The 25,757-nt window shown below is 30.9% G+C and overlaps 5 protein-coding genes across 7 annotated transcripts; 1 reads left to right on the forward strand and 4 right to left on the reverse strand.

Annotated features, from left to right (window-relative positions):
* Positions 1 to 249: 249 nt before the first annotated feature.
* Positions 250 to 2,973, reverse strand: LOC100649012 (small glutamine-rich tetratricopeptide repeat-containing protein alpha). Of its 3 annotated transcripts, none has more exons than XM_012308351.3 (4): positions 2,551 to 2,973; positions 1,754 to 2,094; positions 1,189 to 1,656; positions 250 to 1,111 (listed from the first exon to the last, which is right to left on the reverse strand). In XM_012308351.3, exons 2-4 carry the CDS (start codon positions 2,071 to 2,073, stop codon positions 1,000 to 1,002), a joined length of 900 nt encoding a protein of 299 aa, XP_012163741.1. In that variant the 5' UTR covers positions 2,074 to 2,094; positions 2,551 to 2,973; the 3' UTR covers positions 250 to 999. The 3 variants fall into 3 exon arrangements, with proteins under 3 accessions (XP_012163741.1, XP_003393071.1, XP_012163742.1); XM_003393023.4 differs by having other exon boundaries at positions 2,658 to 2,970; XM_012308352.3 differs by having other exon boundaries at positions 2,524 to 2,660.
* A 134-nt stretch (positions 2,974 to 3,107) lies between these two features.
* On the reverse strand, positions 3,108 to 10,383 carry LOC100649245. The gene is made up of 18 exons (XM_012308363.3): positions 10,270 to 10,383; positions 10,027 to 10,147; positions 9,739 to 9,950; positions 9,455 to 9,663; positions 9,085 to 9,380; positions 8,915 to 9,018; positions 8,647 to 8,845; positions 8,055 to 8,573; positions 7,770 to 7,964; positions 7,470 to 7,685; positions 6,179 to 7,389; positions 5,412 to 6,096; positions 4,996 to 5,213; positions 4,286 to 4,931; positions 3,925 to 4,169; positions 3,645 to 3,849; positions 3,488 to 3,567; positions 3,108 to 3,398 (listed from the first exon to the last, which is right to left on the reverse strand). The coding sequence occupies exons 1-18, from the start codon at positions 10,288 to 10,290 to the stop codon at positions 3,261 to 3,263; spliced, it is 5,520 nt and encodes a 1,839-aa protein (XP_012163753.3). The 5' UTR covers positions 10,291 to 10,383; the 3' UTR covers positions 3,108 to 3,260.
* Positions 10,384 to 11,469: 1,086 nt separating this feature from the next.
* LOC100649199 (guanine nucleotide-binding protein G(i) subunit alpha) lies at positions 11,470 to 14,448 on the forward strand. The gene is made up of 4 exons (XM_003393025.4): positions 11,470 to 11,978; positions 12,537 to 12,721; positions 12,812 to 13,098; positions 13,172 to 14,448. The coding sequence occupies exons 1-4, from the start codon at positions 11,858 to 11,860 to the stop codon at positions 13,647 to 13,649; spliced, it is 1,071 nt and encodes a 356-aa protein (XP_003393073.1). The 5' UTR covers positions 11,470 to 11,857; the 3' UTR covers positions 13,650 to 14,448.
* Positions 14,449 to 14,851: 403 nt separating this feature from the next.
* On the reverse strand, positions 14,852 to 21,185 carry LOC100649435 (synaptojanin-1). Its single transcript, XM_003393027.4, has 7 exons — positions 20,321 to 21,185; positions 19,813 to 20,167; positions 19,563 to 19,727; positions 18,309 to 19,363; positions 17,661 to 18,232; positions 17,409 to 17,583; positions 14,852 to 17,331 (listed from the first exon to the last, which is right to left on the reverse strand). Exons 1-7 carry the CDS (start codon positions 20,445 to 20,447, stop codon positions 16,331 to 16,333), a joined length of 3,450 nt encoding a protein of 1,149 aa, XP_003393075.1. The 5' UTR covers positions 20,448 to 21,185; the 3' UTR covers positions 14,852 to 16,330.
* A 390-nt stretch (positions 21,186 to 21,575) lies between these two features.
* Positions 21,576 to 25,216, reverse strand: LOC100649560 (potential E3 ubiquitin-protein ligase ariadne-2). The gene is made up of 8 exons (XM_003393028.4): positions 25,018 to 25,216; positions 23,949 to 24,471; positions 23,652 to 23,883; positions 23,462 to 23,579; positions 23,162 to 23,386; positions 22,876 to 23,088; positions 22,637 to 22,786; positions 21,576 to 22,275 (listed from the first exon to the last, which is right to left on the reverse strand). Exons 2-8 carry the CDS (start codon positions 24,469 to 24,471, stop codon positions 22,267 to 22,269), a joined length of 1,470 nt encoding a protein of 489 aa, XP_003393076.1. The 5' UTR covers positions 25,018 to 25,216; the 3' UTR covers positions 21,576 to 22,266.
* Between the last annotated feature and the right edge of the window lie 541 nt (positions 25,217 to 25,757).

Raw genomic sequence — 25,757 nt, forward strand, 5'->3', positions numbered from 1 at the left:
GTGTATGAGTTTACTTACATATGCAAATATGAAAACAAAATAGAGCATGGATTCTAAAAAAGTTTGTGTTTTTATATGTACGCTTCGTATATACTAAATAAAAATGATGTCACTATTATACACTGTATACGACATACGATTGTGCTAGTGTATGACGCACACAGAATTGACATGTATGTTTTATTAATTTGAAGGAATGTATCAAATAAGGCTCTGAGGATTTGTATCATTTTCTTAAATATACACTTATTGGATTAAAAATGTATTTTTTATTTCGTAGTGATTATTTCTTGTAATAACATTTCTACATTATATATAATACTAGTTGCGAAATAATTGAAGTAATGATACAGGAAATATATTTTGAAAGTATTTAATATGATTGTTACGTATTTAGAATGCAATTATGTACATTTTTCATTGTAAAGGTAGCTAACATTATAACTTTTAAATATTTTGAATTTTTTTATATTTTCTTATCCAATTTTAAAACAAAATAACTATTATTAAAGTAGGTGCTGAGAAACATAATTTTTTCTTAATTTTCGATATGTAGTAATTTATCAAACAGAAATTATTTTTACGGTAAGTAAGAAAATGTATTGTACTACACAAATCAGTTAGAATAGATTCAAAGCGATGTTGTAAGACATAAAAAGCAACACAATACATGTTGGAATATCTATCTCATTCACGAAATATCCACTATATTCTAACATTTATTATTTAATCTTCACATATTAAACATCATCAGCACACATCCAAAAAACAAATTATCATGTTCTGTTCAATAATTCAGTCATAGGAAAATTTGTATAGTATATGTATATGAATATCATTTTAAGATATTGATAATGTAAATTAATCTTAGTCATTATTTTTCACATTTTCATATTAAAAATGATACACACTGTTCTGTAACTATGCATGTGTTCCAATTAAATTTAGTTATTTTCATTTTATGTGGAATTTTTAAAATATATCATAATCATAGATTTCTTAATTTTGTTGTGGTGGATCTGGATCATTTGGATTTCCTCCCATTTGCCTTCTTAAGGATTCAATTAATTCAGGATTCGCATTTTGTAATTGTTGAGCAAAATGTTGACCACTACAAAATTTTTAAATATGATATATTTTTTAATGATATTAGATAGCAAATGATTGAAAAGTATGAGTAATACTTACGCTTCTATAAGAGCATCCATATGTCCTCCTTGTTCTACTTGACCACTCATAAAATTGCTCACCATATTTTGAAGTGCTGGATTAGATAACATTTGACGGGCCATGTTCATAAGAGCAGGGTTACTTAGGAGTGAACTGAGATCCATGCCTGGCAATGTACCTCCACTTAATCCCATATTGTTCATGCTTGGCTGAGCTAATTTTTCTTCTGCTACTTGTAAATTATTTTTATAACTTTCATTGTCAGGTTCCATCTCCAAAGCTTTCTGATAACTTTCCTTAGCTTCTTTATGTCTTTGGAGACTAGAATATGCTAAACCTAATCGTCCATATGCTTTACTATATGAAGGATCAATGGATAATGCAGTATGGCAATCCTTAATTGCTTGTTGATAATTGCCAATTTTACTATGTGCTGCAGCACGGTTACAATAATATACTGCATTACGACCATCTAATTGAATTGCTCTAAACAAACAACAATATTATACTATTAAGTAAACACTATTACAATGTTTATAGAAAAAATATATATCTTATCTTTATTCAAATGAAAAATATATACTTTGTATAATTAGTAAGAGCTTCGTGATGTTTTTCAGCTTTCATGAGAGCATTTCCTTCATTTTTTAATCTTTCAGCTTCGATTTTTGCTTCTGGAGTAGCTTCTGGAGCTAAATTGGGCTTTGCATTTTCGATGGAAGACTTGTATATTTCATATAAGTTAAAATTTGTTGGAGTATCAGATGCTTGTACATTATAAGCACTTTCTAAACACTGTATTGCTACTTCAAGGCTCTCTCGAGAATCTGCTGTAATATCACCTTCTTCTAATTGTTGAGTTAAGAATTGAACAATTGCTGCTACCAGCCCTTTGACAGCCATTACTGTCTTTAAGGAACTGCTCTGTTTGGAATGACAAATTTAATTATAGTATGATTACACGTTACGCTACGATGATGACACAAACATAGGGTGTTTAATATCATTTAGTAATGGAAGATTTTTGATACGTGTCATAACCTTAAAATAGTTTACCGATTAAAAGAATAAAGATTTCGTTAAAAGGAAAACTTAAAATTATTGTTTTAACTTTAGCAAAATCGATTGTAACAATATTATCGGTATCGCGTTAATGAATTGTTAAATGTTTTATTATGCCAAATCATCATAGATTGACATAACCAAAAAAAAAACATGCAGGATACAAGGAGACAATTAAATTTTGTCGATTATGCTTTAATTTTTTGAAGTCGAAGAAGAGCCTCTATCTACCGTAATTATATTAAATAAGTTAATCTACATACGCTAATGTTTGAACTATAATTTGCTTACGGTTAATTACAGACAAATAAAAGTTACCCGTCTATGGTGGTATGATATTCTGACAGTTTCATTTTAAGTCATTGATTTTGCAACATTTTTAATCTTTCTGTATATAAAGGAGCACTTTTTATACTTGTATGTACCTTAAAACTTTAAGTATAGTGCTACACAGCAACAATGAAGAACAGGCAATGTGTTTCGATGGCTTCCACTTTGTGAAAAACTGAAACCTTAACACTTAATATTCCGACAGTTACAGAATTCGTCGTGCAATATTATTACGGTTGTTCTGAAAATGTTTGCTATTTAATTGATTTAATTACTTGTATTTTCGTGCAATAATTTTTATGCCATTGGTTGTCCCTTAAATTTCTTTTGTAGGAACGAACGAATTAAAGTCCAATACTTTCGTCTGAATCGCGCTGGCGCAATTCGATTAATACTAAATATGTTTTTTTTAGATGAAAATATTATAGGTGTCTCAAACTAGAGCAATAAAATAAAACCGTATACACATTAAATGCTAGAAATATATTAATACTTTGATGCATATAATTACAGATTTATGTTATAAATATACATATACATACATGTATATATATATATATATATATATATATATATGTATGTTCTAATTTATTTTACACTACATTGCATACCATGTATGTGTGTGTGTGCATTAGTTTATAGATAATACATCGATAACGGTAAATAAATTCATATACTATAGTTTTTGTAAAATATTATTAGGGTCCCTGCTTTATGATTTTCAATGTCGTGCTATTCGTGCTTGTACCCTTAAAAATATAGTAATTTTCTAAATGATAGAATGGCACCATCGTTTGTAAATCATCTATACGGTGATGTATTTTCAATTGAAACTTCTGAAAATAACCATTTTGTGATACAATTTACACATACATATAAGCTAAATTATTTCAACAACTTAATTGATGGATCAATAAAAACTTACCTGAGCATACATATATTCGTAAATGTAAAACTGATCGTTCTCCGTCGTAACGATGATAAAGGAGTCGCTCTTCCCAAAATCTGAAATATGATTTAAAATTTACTATATTGCAATGTGAATGTTATTTTAGCGTAATATCAATTAATATTGTTCGCACCATCTGTATAGAAACATTCTATTCCATGGATTCGCGAATCATGAAATAGACTTTGATAGTCATAAAAGTTATCAAATTCTGGATCATAATAAAAGATATTTATCGCATTCGTTTCAAAATCGTCTACCAAAACGAAACAATCCTGTTCTTGGATGAGACTTTTCACATTGTGCGTTTTACCTTCAAAGCTTCTTATTATAATAAACTAAAAAATAATACCTATATCAGATCATCGCCCAAAATATTTTTATAAAATAATTAAAGACGAAGTGTTTATTACTTTGGAGGTAATAGTGTCCAACTTATACAGATACGACTTCTCAGAATTTCCGAAGCAACCGAGCAGCAGATATATGTCCCGATGATTTGCTTTGAAAATGTCGATAGCCCAAGCTCCATCGGTGGATATATTCTGGTACAACGATAAATTATTGTTCTCAAAATCAATCTTGTAAATTACAGAATTTGTGCGATGTGTTGCGAGTAGTGTATCATAATACACTGCCAATACTACGAAAGCTGCGTCTAAAATACATACATATATAAATATGTTATGTACTGTTTAACAAAAATTACACAAATAATTTTATTAGTTTAATAGTTTCTATCTTAAGAGTTTTTATTAGTTTTAAATATCATACTATCATGTGTTGTGAAAACCTTTGCGTCCTTTATATAACCTCGAATTTTTAAAGACGTTTCCTTTACATTAGCTAACGTTTCTTCTGTACCGAACAGTCCAGATTTAATCCAAGAAATCATGATGAATTCGTTTTTCGTATTGTTTGAAGTACATTCACGGCTATATGATATTGTGTTTGATACTACATTTATACCAAATGTACTGTGAAATTCGTGATAATTTCGTATTATTTTATTATTATTTATTCTTTGCACGTAACAACCGTTTTCGCTGAGCTCAGCCATATATTCAGTGGGGCAAGAACAATTATCTGGAAGTCCGCAAAGAGATCCTGGTTCTTCACCAAACATGTTCAGCTTTGTGAACTGTTCGTAATAAACAACATCAATCTTCTTGATGTTGGGCGCCTGAATTTTCAACTTTTCATCTGCCTGCTCCAAATACAAGAAAACATTGCCGAGATTTTCAGAAATCAAAGTAGATCGAACAATATTCTTCTCTATCTCAGATTCATTCTGCGTGAACATGTGGAGGGTCCGACGTGTCTCTTGTTGTAAATCGTGATAGACAGTATTTAAATTTATTCCATTAATTAAGTTCGAAACAAACACATTTTCTGGAACCTTCACTTTCGACTCGAAAATCTAGAAATATCCAATTTTTAAATGTATCATACCGCTTGCAAATATTGAAATCAAGCAACATTACCAAGTCTCCTATGATTTCCACGTCTTCGTCGTTTTGTATACCATTAGAGTATTCTAACGATACGTTTACTTCATTAATGAACGATGTGTAAATATTGCCACTTATTATGACGTTCTCTTCAAAGATTTTCGAACCAGATATCACTTGTGTTTCCTCTATTTCATTCAGAACCAAATCGGAGGGATAGATGCCATTAATTCGCGAGAGATTTGTGTTCCCTAAGATTGTTTGAAAATATTGTAATCTAAGAATTTAAGGTATATATTAAATAATTCATATAATTTACGTTATTACGCAAGTATCGTATATGCTTTACAATTGAAATAACGAAACTGCAGCTTTAAAAATTTAACGAAAAAGGAAATAATAGCTAAATATTATCTGATCTTTAATGCGATTTGTTTATAATTATATACCTGTTATTTCAACAGTGTCATCAAATTGTACGTTAGCAAGTATTTCGTGTTCTCTGTCGATAGTTACACGATTTTTTAAAAATTCATCAAAATTTACTTCATCTAAGTTCTTTAAATATATATCCTCCAATATAACAAGATCTTTTAAAGACGTATACATAGGTAATTTATCAGTCACCAGAGCTACCCCATTCAAAGGAACATTATGAAGGTCATCATCAACAAGGATTTGATCGATCGCTACATCATCGAGGAATGTTATAGTTCCAGCTATTACTTCTTTTTTACTTTTCCTCGCTACAGAATTATTAAATTCGAAAATATTGATATTATTAATCATAGGAATATCAATATCATCGGTCACTGAAATAGTATCGATATCCAGATCATCTTTAAAAATCTTTTGACCAATTATTTCGATGTCTTTATCGTCTATCACAGCATCTGCAATGATATCACGTATTTCGTCGATTTCTTTACATTGCCCCGCAATTGTTGATGCTGATATATTTCCCTGAAAAATGGTGTCACCGTGAATAGTTTGATTTGTAGTTGTAGTTACTGCGTTTTCGAATAACGATGTCAAAGAAGCAGAACTTGTTGAGGGAAAATCCCAAGAAATGTTCCCGTTTACTTTTAAATCAACAATTCTTGATACTGGTATGTTAAGCATGCTCTCGTACAACTGTAATAAAATGTTTGAACGATTGAATTCAATCGAACAATAAGAAAACAAAGGTATCATGAATTCATATTTCAGTGTTTACCTCGTTAACATCGAGATTGTTTAAAGTTTTTGTTACAGCATCCCCTTCTACAAATAAATCATCAAATTTAATATCGTTTATTAGAAATAGAGGCTTGTCGATCCATGTCAACTTAGAGATGTTCCGATTATTGATGAAGCTAGTTTTAATGTTATCAGTTGTAACTTTGTAAAAGGTGAACTTCCCAGATATATTTTGTTCTCTTGACTTTGAAAGGAAACTTTCGAAAATATCGTTCACGTCATGACCATGAAGAGATTTCAACGTAATATTCCGTACAGTTAATTCTTGGAATATTATCGTATTTTTATTATTAAACACATTTTTTTTACGGATATTCCTTAAATAGTTCATTGATGGCTGATCACCAATTTGAGCTACTTTTAAATCATCTTTAACCGTTAGATTACCATTTATTACCAAATCTTTTATGTCAGGTATTTTCATATCTTTTAACAATAAAAGTTTCTTCATTTCAAGGTTGTTAATCTTTTCAACATAAAGATTTTCTACATGAAATTCTGGAGTCTTCATGAACTTCGTTCTCTGATCTTTGCTAACATTTCTTGCATTCTGCAAGAAGAAAGGGAAATTAAGCTCGTCTATGTTTATTTGTTTAGTCTTAATTGTCAAGAAATTCATATCGTCTGGAAAAATATATGGCTCCTTTTCGTTTAAAATGTCAGATACTAGGAGGCCATTAAAGACGCCAGTCAATAATTGGTTTCCACGTAGATGCTTTAGGTGCAATCTTTCTCGAATGGTGACTGATTCTGGAGCGATTTCAAAAAGATTATCGTCTTCTTCTTCGGTGAAAAACATATCGTCTACGTGAACATTTTCAAAATGTAGCCTTTTAAAACGTTCTGGAATAATACTTGTAGTGGTGTACAAAAATTCATCTTCAGAAAATCCATTTATGTATTTTGCATTCAAACGATCTATAGTTAAATTATTTTCAAAAATGACATCGTTTTCGATTATTTGATCGGTCGATTTCGTCCAAAAGGTACCAAAGATATTAGTTAGATCTATTTCCTCATTATTTAGAAAGATTTTTGTGTACTTGTCCAGATCTAGCGTTCCAATGTTCAAGTTACCATGAATAGTGACATTAGAGTAAATTTGATGTGACGGACCTATCGGTAAGTTAATGCTTGAATCAACTAGAAGTTTCTCTGTTACGTGTAATTTCGCAATTTTCGTTTCCCCTATGAAACACGAGATACTTCGTGTGAATGTAGATAGTACGAAAAGATTTCGAAAATTGAACTAATCATACTACGTATACCTTTGATTACGTTGACGGTAGATACTCGCGCTGCTTCTGAAACCGGAACACCGTTTATCAAATCGGTATATAAATTTTCTACTTGAAGCTTTCTCATGGTAAAGTTACCAAAAGTTTGATTGGTTTTTGTGTTCATATAATTATTCCATGGTTTTCCATTCAACATTTGTATCGTAAAATTGTAGATTCGTAATGTATTATCGAAGGTAACATTTCCTAAAAAATTTAATTTAGATTTAAATATCGGCCTGTTAAATCAAAGAGTTCATCCGAGATGATTTGCTTTGGTTTGAAATCTACCTTCAATTCTCTGATTAAGGTTAATAATAAATAATTCATTGAAGAGATCATTGATATTTATGCCGTTTAACATTTTTACGTTTAAATTCGTTAAAGATATACTTGAATTTAAATATACGATGTTGTTTGAAAACTCAATTTCATCTTTCTCTATATTTATGTTCATTTTCGATGTATCATTGGTTAAAGCCCAATCTAAAACGACATCACATTTTTGATAAATATATATATTCTTTCATATCATCGGGACATTGTTATTATTAGGTAAAATAATATTGAACATACATTGATTTGGAATTCCACAAATGGAATCTACTTTAAGATCATTTACAGTGATATTTCTTTTCTTCGAAAATTCTTGTATCTTATTCGAATTATTGTTCGAATGCATATCAACATCATTAAAAAAATCTACAATCATTCTATCAATCTGCAATTGATCAATGAATGCATTTCCATCGACAAGAATATCTGCATTTATAGAATTCGTGTTGTTCATCATTAAATATTCGTTAGATGATGAAACATTATCAATTTCCTGGATTAAATTTTCTAAGCGTCGTTCCATCACGTGAGGCGCAACGATGTCTTCGTCTGCGAGGATGTCGATGTTATTTACGGTTCCTGCATCTAATATTAAATTTGGTAAAACGAAAGATTCCGATATCGTTAAATTCTCGTGTACTGGTTGCAAGAGGGGCCATAAAGACTCAGCTTCTTTCACGAAAAGTTTTCTTTGTAACAATGTTTCAACCAGTTCCGCCAAATTTTTCGATAAAGTATCACGTTCCTTAATCGAATGTTCTGAAAATACCATTACAGTAACTAAATTAATGCATAATTTTGGAGGGCTATTGTTTTAAGCAGAATAATTAACCAGAGGGAATTTCTTCAATGCGTAATTTCCACGATTCTACGCTATAAGTTTTATCCGAGTTAATAACAACCAGCACCATAATTATCGTGGACTTGTCAATTCGAGTTCGTATATCAATCAGAACTCCATCGGGTAGCTTCATAGTGTGTATTAAAATATAATCCGATGCATTTTCAAACTTGTACAATTGCAAGATGTTCTGTGACACAATTAGTATTTATGAACAAAATTCCGTAATCGTTGATTAGTTATCAAATTCTATGCTTACATCATACGCTACAAAGAAAAAGGTGTCGTCATTGATGCTCACTATGCTGACTAAACTGAGTGTTCTTATTTCTGGCAACTGTTGCCAGCTTAATAGTTCATGTCCTAAAAGAATAAGTTCTCCATAAATCGATAATAAGTAAATGAAAACGTGCAAAAAGAAAAACCAACCATCCCACCAAAGCAAGTTGCTCGGTGTATATTCGTTTATTATCAAAATGAAATTAAAGTCCGCATGTTTGTAATGATGAACAGAAATCGGATTGGAAGTTTCCAAAAATTGTATAGTATCCAGGCTGGTTTCCTTAAACTCGTACACCATGGAACCGATTCCGGATGCATCTCTATTATTCTGTGCGAATATTATAATCGTCGATTGCTTATATTTGAACGTAGTGACCGATATCGCGGCGATGGTCATCACTTCTTTTACTATATCCATATACGTTTCTCTCCAATGATATATTCTACGTTAATATAAAATATATGTGAATTTCGAGGCACAATAATTACAAAATGTATGGTTACTAATTTCGCTTACAAAGAAGGTACGGAAAATTGACCAATGTTATCGGCTACTACCAGATAAAGTCGATTGGAACGAACGAAGAAATTGGCATCCGTAGGACATCCTTTATGTTGAATGGTCTGCCGATATTTTAATTGCAAATTATCCATTTTTGTATAGATGTTACACGAGCCAGTTTCGTAACAAATTAGTAGATAAAGTACACTTTTCCAAACGATACTCTATAGCATATTAATTGAAATGACTTACTATCGAATGTGATTTTAAGTAATCGTGATTAGCGCTAATTTACCTACCCTGACAAATTTAATAGCACCATTATTAAGAGTTGGGATTATTCCTTGCGATAAGGTATGATTAGAGGAAGGAGAATTAAATGAAAATTCTATGAAACGATTTGCTTCTATTAAAAGTATCTTGTCGTATATATTCGCTATGAAAGGTGGATTTTTGTAGATCTTCTTTGACCATAATTGATCCCATTTTACATCGTAGACTTGTTTATGAACTACGATTACCATATTTCAAAGAAGCTTTAGAAATATCTAATATGAATACTTAGTCTGTTTATTGATTTCTTTTACCTGGTGGTTCTTCTCGAAAATAGAGCTTGGCTATCTCAACTTTTGTCTGCTTTAACTTTTCGTCGAAATGATCGGTTAATGAAATGTTCACAGAAATGAAAATGATGTAACTAAAGAGAAGCTGAGGTAACATAAAAATATAATCATTTAAAATATAACATTATAAATTTCAATTAAAAAATTAAATTTGATTTTTAAGCTTTGAATTCGAATTTTTCGTTTAAACGGCAGATTTACGCTTACCAAAATTTTTAAAGATCCCATGATCTTAGACAGATCGAATGCGCGGATTCATATTCACTCATGAAAGCTTATTGTACTAATTGATCACGAAAGACAATTACGGGTCGTCGACTGAATACACATACAAACAACTATAGCTATATCAAATGTAAATAAGTAACGACCATTATTAAATTTGAATCATTCATGATCAGAATTGCGTGATAATTTATTGAATATGATAAGGGTGAGTAAGATTTTTGTTAAAAGGAATTTAACTTAAGTATATTAATAAGAAGAATAATTCAGAAGAGTAAATAGAATAAAAATCAAATAAAATTGTCTTGTTAAACAAATTTTTATTTGTACATAATTTATCATTAAAAACAAAAACAGATGCAATTTTCAATAAGAATTTAAATTGGAAGTTAATTTTGGAAGAGGACGTATTCTAAAGAGTTCACAGAAATTTATAAATTATCGAATCCAGTGAAATGTTTGGCCGATTCCGATTAGTCAACTGTTATTAATGGAATGTATAAATAGACTTATATAATGAACCTGACAATTGGATGAAACTAGCTCAGGGTCCAAATACAACAATTTTATGCTTTCCTATTCTTCTAACACTCTCGTTTGTCACATAAATAATATGAATTATGTTTTATTAGTCATTATTACGTATTGAAAATATAACATAAAATAACATCGATACAGTTATTGACGTATCTGTTTTTTATGATATTTGATTAATTTTAAACTTCTATACTGAACATAAACATAATTATACTTATCTCTTTTTATCTATAAAATGTTATTACGTCCGATGATATTACATCCGATTTTAATCTATGATATAATATAACAGCTTCCTAAGATAGCATATTGGTATAAATATTTATCAAGATAAGATATAATTCTTAATTAATTTCGATCAATAAACATACCAAAACTTATATTGTTTTACATTAATATACGAATCCGTGTATATATTCGATTGGGGCCCGCGGGCCCAAATGATTCAGAACATAATCATCGAATGAATTAAGTTATGAGATGATCCTCCCGCTGTCGGACCGATCTTCGATTCTGGATTTCGTAGACACAGATGGCGCCTGGAATTCGAACAAATACAATCTCTGTAGCGTTTCCATTGGCTAGAAAGGACTCGCGATCTTAACATGGATTGGCCGTTGATCGTGATCGAGAGATCTCGACAAATCCTGACTGTGTCCTGTAGAGCAAGGAAGAAGGGTACACCAACTGTACGTAAAGTGATCGTGCCGGTATCGCAGGTTCGTGCAGTTTTGGTCCATTGTCATCGTTTTTGACGGGATCACGGGGAGCAGCGAGTGATCACGAGAAATAGATTGCACGTATGCACGTATTGAACGATAATAGCTACATTGACGAGGGACGTATAAGCAAGTGTACAAGGCTGTACATCCGATCAGTGTGTGTATGCGAGCACAACCGCGTGCGGGCGGTTCCCACACGTCCGTGCAACAAGTGTCATACACGGGAGCGCGGCGAATAACCGATTATTCCGAAGAGCACCGTGCATGGTGCTCGTTCTTTCTTCACCGAATAGAAAGAACGACCGGCGAGAATGGGTTGTGCGGTGAGCACCATCGGCGAGAAAGAAGCTGCGGAAAGGTCTAAGAAGATCGACAAGGATCTCAGAGCCGATGGGGAACGGGCCGCCAGTGAGGTCAAGCTCCTCTTGCTTGGTAATTTCTACTCCTTTTCTTTTCGTTTATATACTTTCTCCTTGCAAGAATCGTTCCATCGTTATTCTTTCATTTCTTTCTTCACTTTGTTCATGATATTGTTTTGAAAATATCCTCTTCTTAGAAGACGACGTATTCCTCGACGTTTTGATAATTCGTCGTAAAAGTAAATCGTAAATGCACTGTACTACTACTGACAAAACGTTTTTTTCCGCTCATTTTTCCACCAATTCTTTAAGGTAATATTTCGATCGAGTTTGATTTTTAATCCAAATAATATTTTCACGTCATTCACATTCCGATCAATTATCGGATTTGCGCAATCGTGCAACTGTAGCGCGGGCGCTTTTCTGAAATCTTTGAATCATCGTTTAGAATGAATCATTATATATCGTATTGAACACTTACTCGATTACCGACAATTGCAGTCAGATATAATTTCCATTCATGAATATCGGTATCTTCATCATCGTTTTAAAGGGAAAAATTTGAAGATCAAACGCTTTGACATGCACAGTAATACATATTTATTAAACATACAAATGTATTCATTTTAAGGAGCTGGAGAATCTGGAAAATCTACTATAGTAAAACAAATGAAAATTATCCATGAAACTGGCTATAGTAATGAAGAATGTGAACAATATAAACCTGTAGTTTGTAGTAATACAGTTCAAAGTCTTATGACAATAATTAGAGCCATGGGTCAACTTAGAATTGACTTTGCAGACCCTAATAAAGCGGTAAATACATTAATTTTAAATAAAAATGTTTCATATACTATTACATCATACATGTTTTATCAGTAATAGAGAAATCTAATCATGTTGTAGGATATAGCACGTCAATTCTTTACCCTAGCTTCTGCAGCAGAGGAGGGTGAGCTAACTGGGGAACTGGCACTATTAATGAAACGATTATGGCAGGACGCTGGAGTACAACTTTGTTTCACACGTAGTAGGGAATATCAGCTCAATGATTCTGCGGCATATTACCTTAATGCTTTAGATCGTATAGCACAACCTAATTATATTCCTACTCAGCAAGATGTTCTTAGAACACGTGTGAAAACAACAGGAATAGTAGAAACACACTTTTCTTTCAAAGGCTTACATTTTAAGTAAGTTTATTTCAAGATGTTTTTATTAATTTTGTATTATGAAACATTACTAAGAAATTTTTTGCTCTATCAGAATGTTTGATGTGGGTGGTCAAAGATCAGAAAGAAAGAAATGGATACACTGTTTTGAAGGAGTTACTGCAATCATATTTTGTGTTGCATTAAGTGGATACGACTTGGTTCTTGCAGAGGATGAAGAAATGAATAGAATGATAGAGTCGATGAAATTGTTTGATTCTATCTGTAATAGTAAGTGGTTTGTTGAAACATCAATCATTTTATTCCTAAACAAAAAAGATCTTTTTGAGGAAAAGATCACTAGGAGCCCATTGACTATTTGTTTCCCAGAGTATAAGGGTGCCAATACATATGAAGAATGTGCTTCTTACATTCAAATGAAATTCGAAAATTTGAATAAAAGAAAAGATCAGAAACAAATTTACACGCATTTTACATGTGCTACTGACACATCTAATATACAGTTTGTGTTTGATGCTGTAACCGATGTTATAATCAAAAACAATTTGAGTAATTGTGGTTTATTAAGTTAAACATACCAATACCTTATTAAATCAAAATGAGTAAATTGACATCTATGATGTATAAACTTACGTGAGTGCACAAAGGATACACATGAGACTGAGAACAAATTGTTAGGAACAGAAATATAATTTGGGTATACCACCATGTATACCAATAATGCAATGTCGTCATTTTGTCATCTCCTGTTGGTTTTTACAATATTTTTATATAGTACTATGAAATAATTTGTTAGATCCTTATCTATATCTTTCTCACGCAAAATATCATGACATTTCGTTGTAATTGGTTACTTTTAACTTATTACTTTATTTTAAATGACTAATGTAAAATTGAAATATTTGAAAATTTAAATTGTAATCTTAATAAGAGAGCAGATACTGTTTCCAAAGAAACAAATATCTGGTCTCTCTGCTAACTGTGTTTAATATATTAACCAGAACTAGTTAGCTATTAATTTAGTAATACCATTTTGTATATAATTTATTCATTAAAAATAATATGTTTATACTGAATGGAAATGTATTTCCATAACAGTGCTCGAAGCTATTCATTCCTCTTATAATAATTTGTCCATATTGCAATGACAGACACAGTTCATCGTGTTGACAGTATATATTTATACAAGCTAAATTTGATAAAAAATTTTGTAAAAAAACAAGGACCTTTTTATACGTATCATTAAATAATGTTTAAAGGGTTGTCATTATTGCTCTATCTGCCAAACAAATGACAATGTTAGAATTAGTTACAGATTTAGAAAACAGTCTTATTATATTGATGAAATAAATAAAAAACTTTTTTAAAAAAGTGATATTTTTTTGAAATCCTATGCTTGGCGTTCTGAAATACAGAGTGATGGTAACAGATTAGTGAATTTTAGAAAGTAACAAAATACATAATGTATTTGGTGTATGTAGGAAACATATGTCAATTACAAGAGTTTTTCTCTTTTTTCACTAAAGTCATCTCTATTTACATTTCCATCAAATAGATACACGATTCAATTTATAAAAATGTTTTAAGTTCATGTATTTTTAATATTGTTTTAGATTTGTAAATCATGTGTCATTTTAGATTTGTAACGTTTTCACGAAATTTTCCTTTTAGAAAAGGCTCATTACAGAAATGATAATACTCGCACATTAAGTACTTATTATTCCAAATCTTCCAGAATAATTAATAATATTTCCTTCGTTGTATAAACACAGAATCTCATTATAGTTGTAATTCGTATCGATCTCTATATTATATGTACATGTACAATAATACAATACATGTGAAGCTACAAAATAAATATAGTAATATTTTGTTTTTCTGACAGTGTTTAAAACTTTGATTTATACATACAATATATATGTACTTATGGAAAATATTTTGTATGAATACTGTTCTTTGAGTCTTTTATTTTTACCATTATAACTAGCAGTAAACATAAATTACCTCTCTTTCAATTTTTAAAAATCATGTTTACCATCTATTTGTAATAAAATACAGTAAGGTGTAACATAGTTAATAAATCATTTTAACATTGATTGTAAAATTAATATATCATGAAAATATAACGTTTGTGGCTTGTGTATTTTATAATAGTATTAGTTCTTTTTCTTTATATTTAGCCACAATAAATTTTTTATCGCAAGATTATATTAATATAACATTTTCAACAGCACAAATTTCATTAACATAATTATTAGTTTATTTGTTTCAACGATCATTAAGAAGTATTTAAACTGGATACATTTTTAAACTCTGTATATGTTCTATGATATACAGGGTGATTCAGCTTTTTTCCGCAAAAATTTACCAACATATGCTATAAGCAAGATTAATTTAATTAATTAATTATAATAAATAAATGAAATGATAAGAACATTGCTGATATCTATTTGATATGTTTACACAAACTCTAATATTTACTTGCTAAGATCATTAATTTGGTCAACCAATACAACAATCATTAAATGATCATTACCCTCAACAATGCATAGGTCGAGAAGGATCAATCCCAAGATCGCCGGATATCACGCCAATGGATTTTTACTTGTAGAGAACTCTGATAGAAAAAGTTTATTAAATACAAATTAATAGGTGTCAGGGGTTAATGCAAAGGATTCACGATTTATTTGTTGCAATTAAGAAATATGAACAAGAAATGAGTAATGCAATAGATTCTATTTTCTGAAGATACCAATCCTATATTCATAATAACGGACGACATTTCGAAATGGAATTGTATTGTGAACCGAAAATCTATTCCTATGTGGTATCGAACAAGAAAGCAGTCTATTACCATTTCGTATTTGTGTTATAGCTTGTTTTAATAAAAGATTTAGAAGCATATATTTGTATAACATCTTTTTCTTATTTTTACTTATAGAATATGCTGGTAAAGTTTTACAGAAAAAACTGGGACACCCTCCTATATGTATAATCAAATCTTTGAGGTATTTAACAGATTCGTTTATATATAAAGTATAATAAGAAAATGCACGACAGGAAGCATAAATTCTTACAGTGTCTGAAAACTGAATTTGACTAACCAGAATAGACTTGAGATTTATAGTATCCTACACAGCTGTGCATTACATAGAAGCAATCTATTCTGTTTTTAATCTCTATCTATATTTATAAATAATTAGCTACACAATGACACATAACGAGTCAATTCCGAAATTATATAGACCACTGTTTAATGTGGATTTCTAGCTGGAATGGGTGGTCCACCTGATGTTCTTGCCGGAATTGGTGGTGGAGCATTCGACGCGGGTAAACTAGGTGGTGGATGTTGAGGAGGAGGAGGAGCTTGTCTTTGAGGTAGTGGAGGTGGTTTAGAATTGGGTGGCCTACTAGGTTCTTGCAAAGGATCCGTACGAGGTAATGGAGGTGGTGGACGGTTTGGTATGGGGTAGTTAGGTGATCCATCCATTATTTCTTCATAAATTGCAGATTCCGGAGATAACCTTTCGCTTTGCTCAAATTCTCTTTCTCTAGCTAAAGGTGCTGGATATTGATTGGGCAACACGCTAAATACACCAGCTCGTGGTCCTTGTTTTCGATCTTGTACTGGACTTTTTGGTGGTTGAGTTGGACGCCCTGGCGGAGCTGGTCTGGGAGGAGGAATTATTCCATTTGGACTACTTCTACTAGGGGATGATCGTTCCCCTATGTCTAATTGTTCTAATCTTTGCATAGGGCTCCTCATTGGAGAATTTGAAACAAACTGTGCAACTGTAGTATTACTGCAAAGTTCTATTTCTTTTTCAATTAGTTGTACCCAGTTTGGAGATTTCAATGATAATTTCAAGGCTTGACCACATACTTGAGTCATACCTTTTCTTGCTGCTGACAAAGCACATTGTCCATCTCTAAATGTTACCCAGATTGTTTCACCGACGAATCTGACAAGGATTACTTCACCAATATGAGAGAAATCTTGCAATAGAGCCATCATGAAATTTTCATCAAACACACTGTCCATATCATCCGATTCTTCAACTGCTTTAACTACTATAGTGCCATCAGGTGGACCCAAATCTTGAATCACTTCTTTGAATACTCGTTCACGCTTTTCAGATTCAACGCAATGAATATCTATATCTATAATGGCAATAACCGGCCGATGATCACTTTGTTTCAATTCTGCTCTGCCATAATGAATTAATTTTCCTGGATTCCAATCTGTAGGGGAATCTAAAACAAATGAGCGACTATGTAATTAATGAAAGTGACAAGAATGCCAAGAAGAATCATAATTGTATGGAACTAACCGATATCAGGTACTTGTTTTCGACGTTTCCACAATACTCTATCCGTCCAAGCAGGTTGTCGACATTTTTCACTAGTATCATAGTCACCAGAAAAAAGATCATACTTGTATGTTGGAGCAAAGTTAATAGGACCTTCCAAAAAATTTTTGAAAACATTTCCTTGCTCCTGTTGAACCTAGATTCAAAATATGTTAAGGAAATTATCAAACATGTTTGTATAAAGTATTTACTTTACAAATTTATTGTTTTTACCTTCAACTGATCATATTGTAATATTTGATCAAATTCGTTTCTTTTGATCATTTCTTTCATCTCATCCTTATCCATATCAACCCTGTAATTGAAATCTCCACACCAAAATACGTAATCGTGAGTATTCAATGTTCTTCCCATAGGGAAGGTAATTTTTCGCGTAATTTCCGCATAATCTGCATTGCGTTCATTCACTTGAGATTGACCAGCAGCAAAATGTGCACAAACAAAACAAAAGGACGTGGAATACAATACGCATCTAATAGCAGCAGCTCCTTTATTTCCTGTTGCACCTCCCAAACCGGTTTTTACACAATCTACAGCTACATCTCTTAAATAAGGTGCATGCTCAGGTCGTATGAATAAATAAAGACAAACACCGACTAATTGTTGATATGTGACCAAAACATATTCAGTATCCCGAGAAAGTACTTTTTGCAATTCCTCTGCCCAAGCTTTTGCATTATCAGTACTAGCAGCCATTATGTTACTAGCATTCAAGTCAACGATTTCTTCGAATCCTATCGCAAATATATCTACAGGAATATTGTCATATTCAACTGATACTAGAGCTGTAAAAAAGATATAATTAATTCGTAAAAATTTATTTTATTAATAATAGAAAATATATTTAGATTTAGAACTTACATGATGATTTTCGTGGAGCATCTAGTAACCAATCAGAAAGAGACACATCTTTGTACACGACACTTCGGAAGTGTTTCCCTCCATTAACGTTGTAGGTACCAACACTTATTCTGAGATTTATTGTAGCTACATACTCATTATATCTTTTACACATTTCTCTGAGAACGCTGGGTGGAGCGTGTAGCATATTAGAAGGTAAAAGTAATCGAGCTCTATCCGCTAATTCAGTATTTAAAGTTGATCCCAATAACAAAATGTCAATAGCTTCTTGTTTACTGGAGTCTAATAAATTATTTTGTATTGTTCTAGCTGCAGATCTTGCACCATCCATTAATTTTGAACTTCCTTGAATTGCCCCAGTACCAGCATATATTTTACTTACTTCATTACCATTGTTGATCCACATTTGTCTAAATACTTCTTCAAATCTTGAAACCATCTGCTGTTTTTCAAGTAACTTTAATAATCCAAGTTGTTTGCTAAGTATCTCCAGTGCAAAAAATGTTTGTACACAATTTGTTCTATCTAAACAATCGAGACAATTTGTTCTAATAGTCCCAGTTTGTTCAAGAATGACAGTATTACCAGCCGCATAAAACAAGGAAAATGATTCTAAATATTTATCTACTTTTGTTTTCAACTTTGAAAGGTTTTTCATATTTCCACCTCTGCATTCTTGGTGGTAATCAAATAGAATATGAGGTACATCAGTATGTTCTGACATATTATGATGAGTTTGGAATAATTGACTTAACATTGCTTCTCCTTCTTTACTCCCAATTAGACTAGATCCAAGAAGATTGATAATTACTTGTTGGCCATATCTTTGTTTAATCATATTCAAATGTCTATTAAAAGCTGGTGCAGAAGCTTCAGAACCACGAGAAATTTTCACTTTGTGAGAACCAACCTGTATACCAGGCTGTTCCCAGAATAAAGGAACTGATCCCCTGGTTTGCACATAAGAGGTTACTTCATTATCTAAATATATTACTTGCTCTGTTTCTACAAAATTTGCTACATGACCATCATCATTAGTTCCTCTGACATTAAACCTAAATAATGAACATAAATCTATAGAATATTGCTAATGTAAAATGCAGGCTTGGTTTTAAATGATTAATATAGTATTATCAAGTATGATTGTATTATATTACATGATAAGAATTGATATGAATGACACTATTGTTTCGGTGTCGTAAAATAATTAGTTTATGGATTATTTGTATTTATTTAAGAATGAATTAAGAATACCTTGTGCCTGCCCGTTCACAACTTAATCTAGACATGAGGACAGCACGAGCTTGTCTATGACCAACATATACAGTTCGAATTTCTACACTACCACACATTGCTTTAAGTAACCAATGGGATGTATCCACACCATATCTTAATAAATGTATATGTAACATTCGATTCCTATTTGTTGTATTTGTACATGGAAAAAAAGGAACATTGAGATTTTTGATACATACAATACATATAATATATATTATATACTGACCAAAAGAATCTATTGTCAGTTGTTGTAGATTTGCATCTTCTCTGTGCACTAAGGGTAATATCAAGAGGCTCTTGATTAGCAGACCAAGAAAAATAAAATGTACCAGAGTTGAGAACTTTTCTAACTTCAGATACACGATCCTCGTTACTTTGTGTATAATGAAGTGGTACAAAATGAGTCTGTGTAATTCTAAATACTTCAGACTCTCCTATTTTGCCAACTGAAAAACAGCCAGTCACAAGAACAAGGTATAATAAAGTATTTTCACCTGCATTTAACTGCAATACGCCTAAGCATCCATATGCATCTAATAATTTTGTGTATTTCCCTTTCAAAGTGTCTGTTTCTTCAGCAGCTGTAAAGTAATATTTAAAAAGTTTAAGGATTTATTTGATAGATACCACTTATTATATTTTCTAAATGATAATTTTAAAGAAAAAAAAAAAAATTGGAAGATTAAAATTAAAGGATATTCGCAGAAAAATATTAATTACGATAAAGTACTTACAAAGAACAGCGACTGCCTGTGATTCGAAAAGAACAGTTTCCTTTCGATTTCGTTGTTCCAATATAAGTGAATGAGGACTAGGTGGTTTTAACTTTTCGTAGACGCGAAACCCTTTGCCCATCGCCATTGTTGTACTAATGTCTTTGAAAGTTTCGGGGATAAATGTACGCTTTGGTAGAATATGACAGCCCCGTCTGTCATACGGAGGAGTATGATCACCCTACTCTTACTATGTTTTCTTTTTTTCTACCGACTGATCTTCTTTCTTCGCTACTGACAGTAATACACTTTTCCCTACTAGTTAACGGTGGAGAGTAGCGCTCTTTTCGCTAATCCGTCGATACTTCGATATTTTCGCAATATATACATCGCGATTTCACGGAGTCTACAGTCTGCTTGTCTAACCGTAACAATCAATTGAACGCGCCATTTTGAAATTTTGAAAAATCAAATATGCAACAATCTCGCGCCACAAACATCGGTCAGTTAAAAGTTGCTTTATCAGTTACGTAGAATTTTTGTAATAAAAAAAACCGTTCTCTTTTCATGACTTTTTAATGTAAATAAAATAATATGTGAATGCTAGTGTGAAAAATTCAAGCAAGAATACAAAATTTTGTGCACACAGTGAAAGCTTATATACAGAATTTATCAAACGTGAATTTTTAATGTAACTTATCAATTTTAATTTTAAAAGGTGTCATTTTGACGAATTTCGAATGTTTTAGTTTTTAAGGCAACCTCCTAATCTTTTTGTGCAACTAATTTTGAGTATCAGAAAGAATAATGTTCCAGATCTCGTCAAAAGGAGTTTTGGATTGAAGGTAAAGATCTTTTAAATTTAATATGTATCATAGAAATAACCATTATACAGAAGCTTTATCATATTTTAAACGTATACTGTTGACTGTGAAATAAAAATATAAAAATTTCTTCTACGGTTTCTATCCGTTAAAGTTAACGGAAAGATATTGTGAGCCATATTGAAATTTTAAAAACTAGATGTTTAATATGATAATATTGTTGATTTTCAAGTTGTATTTTCAAGTCGTAGCAAATAATAAATAATATATAAGAATGATTAATTCAATTTGTTATAAATATTAGAAAACAAACATTTCCTATAGTAAAAGCAATCGATGTTTTTTGAAATCATTCAAAATAACTTGTTTGATATCTTCTAGTACAATATATTAGTTACCGAAACATAACAGTTCGATGAATCATGATTTTATAAAAGATATTTTCAAAAAGATACAATTGTTGCGGTAAAGTTTATTTCTTTTAGTGACATATTAATTATTACATTTATTTTCCACAATGGTCGTTAAGTTTTAACGGGATTCTTTATTAAAAGATCGATCGTATCTATTCTAATGTATCGCGTATAAATAATTGAAAAAAAGTTCAATTACAGTTTTTAATGGATGTCTTTGATCGTTGCATGCACCTCAAGTCTAATTATAGAAAATGTCACGTTCTTTTACATTACCACAATATTTACATGTTAAAGGTACCATTTATTGGCACCTAATTAGATTGTTAGGTTATTTTCTTCCACATTTTGTTTGCTTTAGCGTTGATACTAGAATGTTTCTTAGTAGTAGTAATGCTTTAAAGGAAAAATTAGAAGATCCATCGAATCAGCACGAGCGAAATTCATATTTAAACTCATGTGATAAAAAATACATATCATAATCCATAAAATCAATAATTCTTATAATATCTTTTGTTCAACTGTGTGATAAGCATCAATAAAAACAATTATCTAAATATGAATTTCGGAAAATGCAATTAAACAATATTCATGGAAATACTCTTAGACTAGGAAATTATACATTATATATCAAATTTTAACAATCAGTCAATAAAAATTAATACTTTCCTACATGCCATTCTTCATTGATGCTTTCTCTTTCCTTCTCTAATCTCCTTGCCGTCTTTGATTAAGATATCTATAAAATTCCTTATTTATATAGGATTACATAAATAACAAACAGGTTCAATTTTCTTTTCTACAGACACCACTTTTAATAAAAATGTAAAAATTGTCTGATAAAAATAATTTAAAAATCGTTTAATCGACAAAAAATACTTAAATCTAAAGCTATTTTCTAAAACATTGTCAATTGAAACGATTCTACGCACTATTCCAAACTTTTTCTTTAATGACGAATGATTAACTAATGTGTAAGTAATAGCTGTTGGAATATAATACTTCAAGAACTAAACTATAGCTGTTTCGTAAGTTTGGCATGATTGTGAAAGAGACTGCAACGATGTAACAAAATATTTATGATCACTTGGTATTTATACCTCAAGAAAATCCTTCAGTAAAGTGACTCGACGTTTTTCAGCAATATCCATTTGATTTTCCAAATCTCCACGATTTGTTGTTTCTGCATGTTCTATTTTCCAAGAAAGATCTTCTATTTCCGCTTCCAATTGCGCTTGTTGGTATTCAAACTTTAAATATTTATTATACATTTTATTACACATTTAGTTTTCTATCTATAAAATTACTTAGTATCTTAAAATTTTAGATAGATATTTACTAATTCTTTTCGCGGTCCAGGTTCCATATAATAAGCATAAGGATAAGTATATTGTAAAGTATAGCGGCAACGCGTTAAAAGTGACGCAGCTGCAAATAAATGTTGCCAATCGATCCACGTTCCACTAGAGTTCATTACTTTCTTGTTTATTTGCATCTTTATAGCTTCTAAAGTTTGTTCTTCCAATTTTAACGACTTACTGTGATTTTCCCACTGAAAGCATGTTTAAAAATATTGATAACATGCCAATTAAATATAAATTTAATTCTTGAAGAAAATAATTTACTCTTTCGTAGTAATGAAGATATTTTTTTAGAGCTTCTCTTGCTTGTGCAAGAACACTCTCATGAGCAATGTTAGGATTCTCTTTATATCTTGAACATACATAATATTCGCTTCCGTGTGCTTTCCAATCTCCAAGGCACATCCAACAAAAATCATACTTACAATTATAACATTGCATATGATTACAACCACCATTTTTTTCTATGCAAATATGGCATTTTGGACACTAAAAAATTAAAAGATATTTGTTATAAAACTACATATAATATTATACACAGAAATATGCGACTTAAATACTAACATCTTTGGTGTGGGCACTAATATAATTAGCTGTTTCTGAATCATCTGCACATTTTGTTAGCCATTTTTTCATAGTATTACAGTCAGTGGGTGCGTGGTAATCAATACCACATCGGAAGCTGCAATAATTACACCCTTTGATTAATACTATACCAGAGTGATATAAATATTAAAAAATTTTGGTTGCATACCAAAATACAGTTCTACATGATGAACACATTACTCTTTTTGCTCTTTGCTCTTTCGAACGCATAATCATTTGACAATTGGGTCCGGGACAAAACCTTAATTGTGGATGGGATTTTACATAATCACAAAAAGCAAACTGTTGATATCTTTCTCTCATGTTAGGCTTAGTAAGTAGAGATAAAACAAAGTCTTCTGGAGCTAAGACATTACAATCCTGTGCCATGCAACTTATTCCTAGTTTAAATTAATTTAGCTGAGCTTGATTCAATGGATAATCTGATCTATTTCAATGAACTTACCTGTAGAAATACCTTGGGTTATTTGTACTTCAAAATGCATGCACCAACAGTCTTTACAAAATGAATGTCCACATGTTAGAGTAGAAAATTTCTCAGCTGGATATATTGTAACACAAACAGAACATAATCCACCCCTTTGACCCTTTAGTGCTGATAGTGAATCCAATGGAGGTAATGATCTTATTTTTGAATTAATTAATAAACTGGAAGCATTGGTACGATACTTTGCGATGATGTCTTGTAATGCCCAATTGTGTGCGTGTAATAAAACTTTGGCTAAGGATGGTGTTATATGGAGACTATTACTTAACAACTCTACATCTTCATTTAAAAGTCTTTCCACTTCTTCAATTCTTAAACAATCATATACAGCATATTCAGGATCTCTTCGGCTTTGATCATTATCTATATCATTGTCACCTTCACCATCCCATGGGTGTACATTATAATAATCTTCATAACCTGGATCTCCGCAATCTGAGTCGGAGCAATCCATTTCAGTGTCATATTCCTCAGTTGTCATCTGTCATAAATATTATATGACTATATTATTCTATTATAAAGAAATATTTTAAATTGCATATTTTACAAGGCTTGCAGTTAATCTATAATTTATGCACATACAGTACATATATTATTCTTCTCATAACCTTATAATTTTTAGCATTTATTTATAAACATTAAAATATTAAGTGTGTTAATATATGAATAAACAGTGAGAACGTAACAAAGAAGTAATTAAATTACCGCTTCATTAATAAAGGCAACAAAAGATACAAATTTCAACACAAAAGGTTTTCACTAACTATACAGAAACACTAGAGTTTTACAATACATATTTTCAAATTTTGTACAAATTGTGCAATTATTTAAATAGTTAATTTATTTATGTAACATGAAATGATAATTGGAGGTATTAAAGGTATGGTAGTAGGTTCATCGTTTGATTATTTCTTATTTAAAATGTATTTTTGTGACGTTTGGTAAACATTTTGATGGGATCTCGATTATTGTATTATAATGAGGTGTCTGTTCATTTTGTTCCATTTACATAGCCCAAAAAACATACCTTTATATTCTTATGTATCAAGAAAAATGCATTGATGCGTTTACTTTGTTAGTTAAATGAAAAAGTTATTAAAAGGCTTTATTGTAGCCGTTTATGTCAATAGTTACACTGGCGCATGAGTTATGTGTACGTTCTTCCATGTCAGGCGTATGATGTGAACGATGTTGTAACAGATGATTTCATTTAATCTGAAAGAAGATAAGAATGTCAAAATCACCTGATACAAAACAGCTGAGTTTAACAAAATGCATATATGTTAATTCATGCAATATTGTAAAAAATGTGAATAATTTATTTTTAAGTATATATAATATAAATGTATCTCAAAATTTTATTTATGAATGTTAATCATTTTGAGATTCATTCTTAAAGCAATGAGTATACTTCCTCATCGTACTGTGGAAATTCTAGATAACATTTAGTATATATTCTTTTGAATGATCTATTTATATATTATATTAACATTATATTCTCTTATGATCATTATATATGTATATACATAAGTATATATACATCTTGTTCCTATTTTTTAAATATGATTTTATATTTGTATGAATTACATAAGAATATTAGAAACTTTAATATTAAATATATTGTATAAAAATTCGTATATAAGATAAGAAATGCTACCCTATATTTTAATATGTTGTGTTTTCAAATTATATGGAAGTCAAAATAAATACTTTTATAAAGTTAATTCTATTTCAAAAAAAGAGAAAAGGGAGGTAGAAAGAAAGGAA

Source organism: Bombus terrestris, chromosome 1 (genome assembly GCF_910591885.1).
Source record: "Bombus terrestris chromosome 1, iyBomTerr1.2, whole genome shotgun sequence".
NCBI lineage: Eukaryota > Metazoa > Arthropoda > Insecta > Hymenoptera > Apidae > Bombus > Bombus terrestris.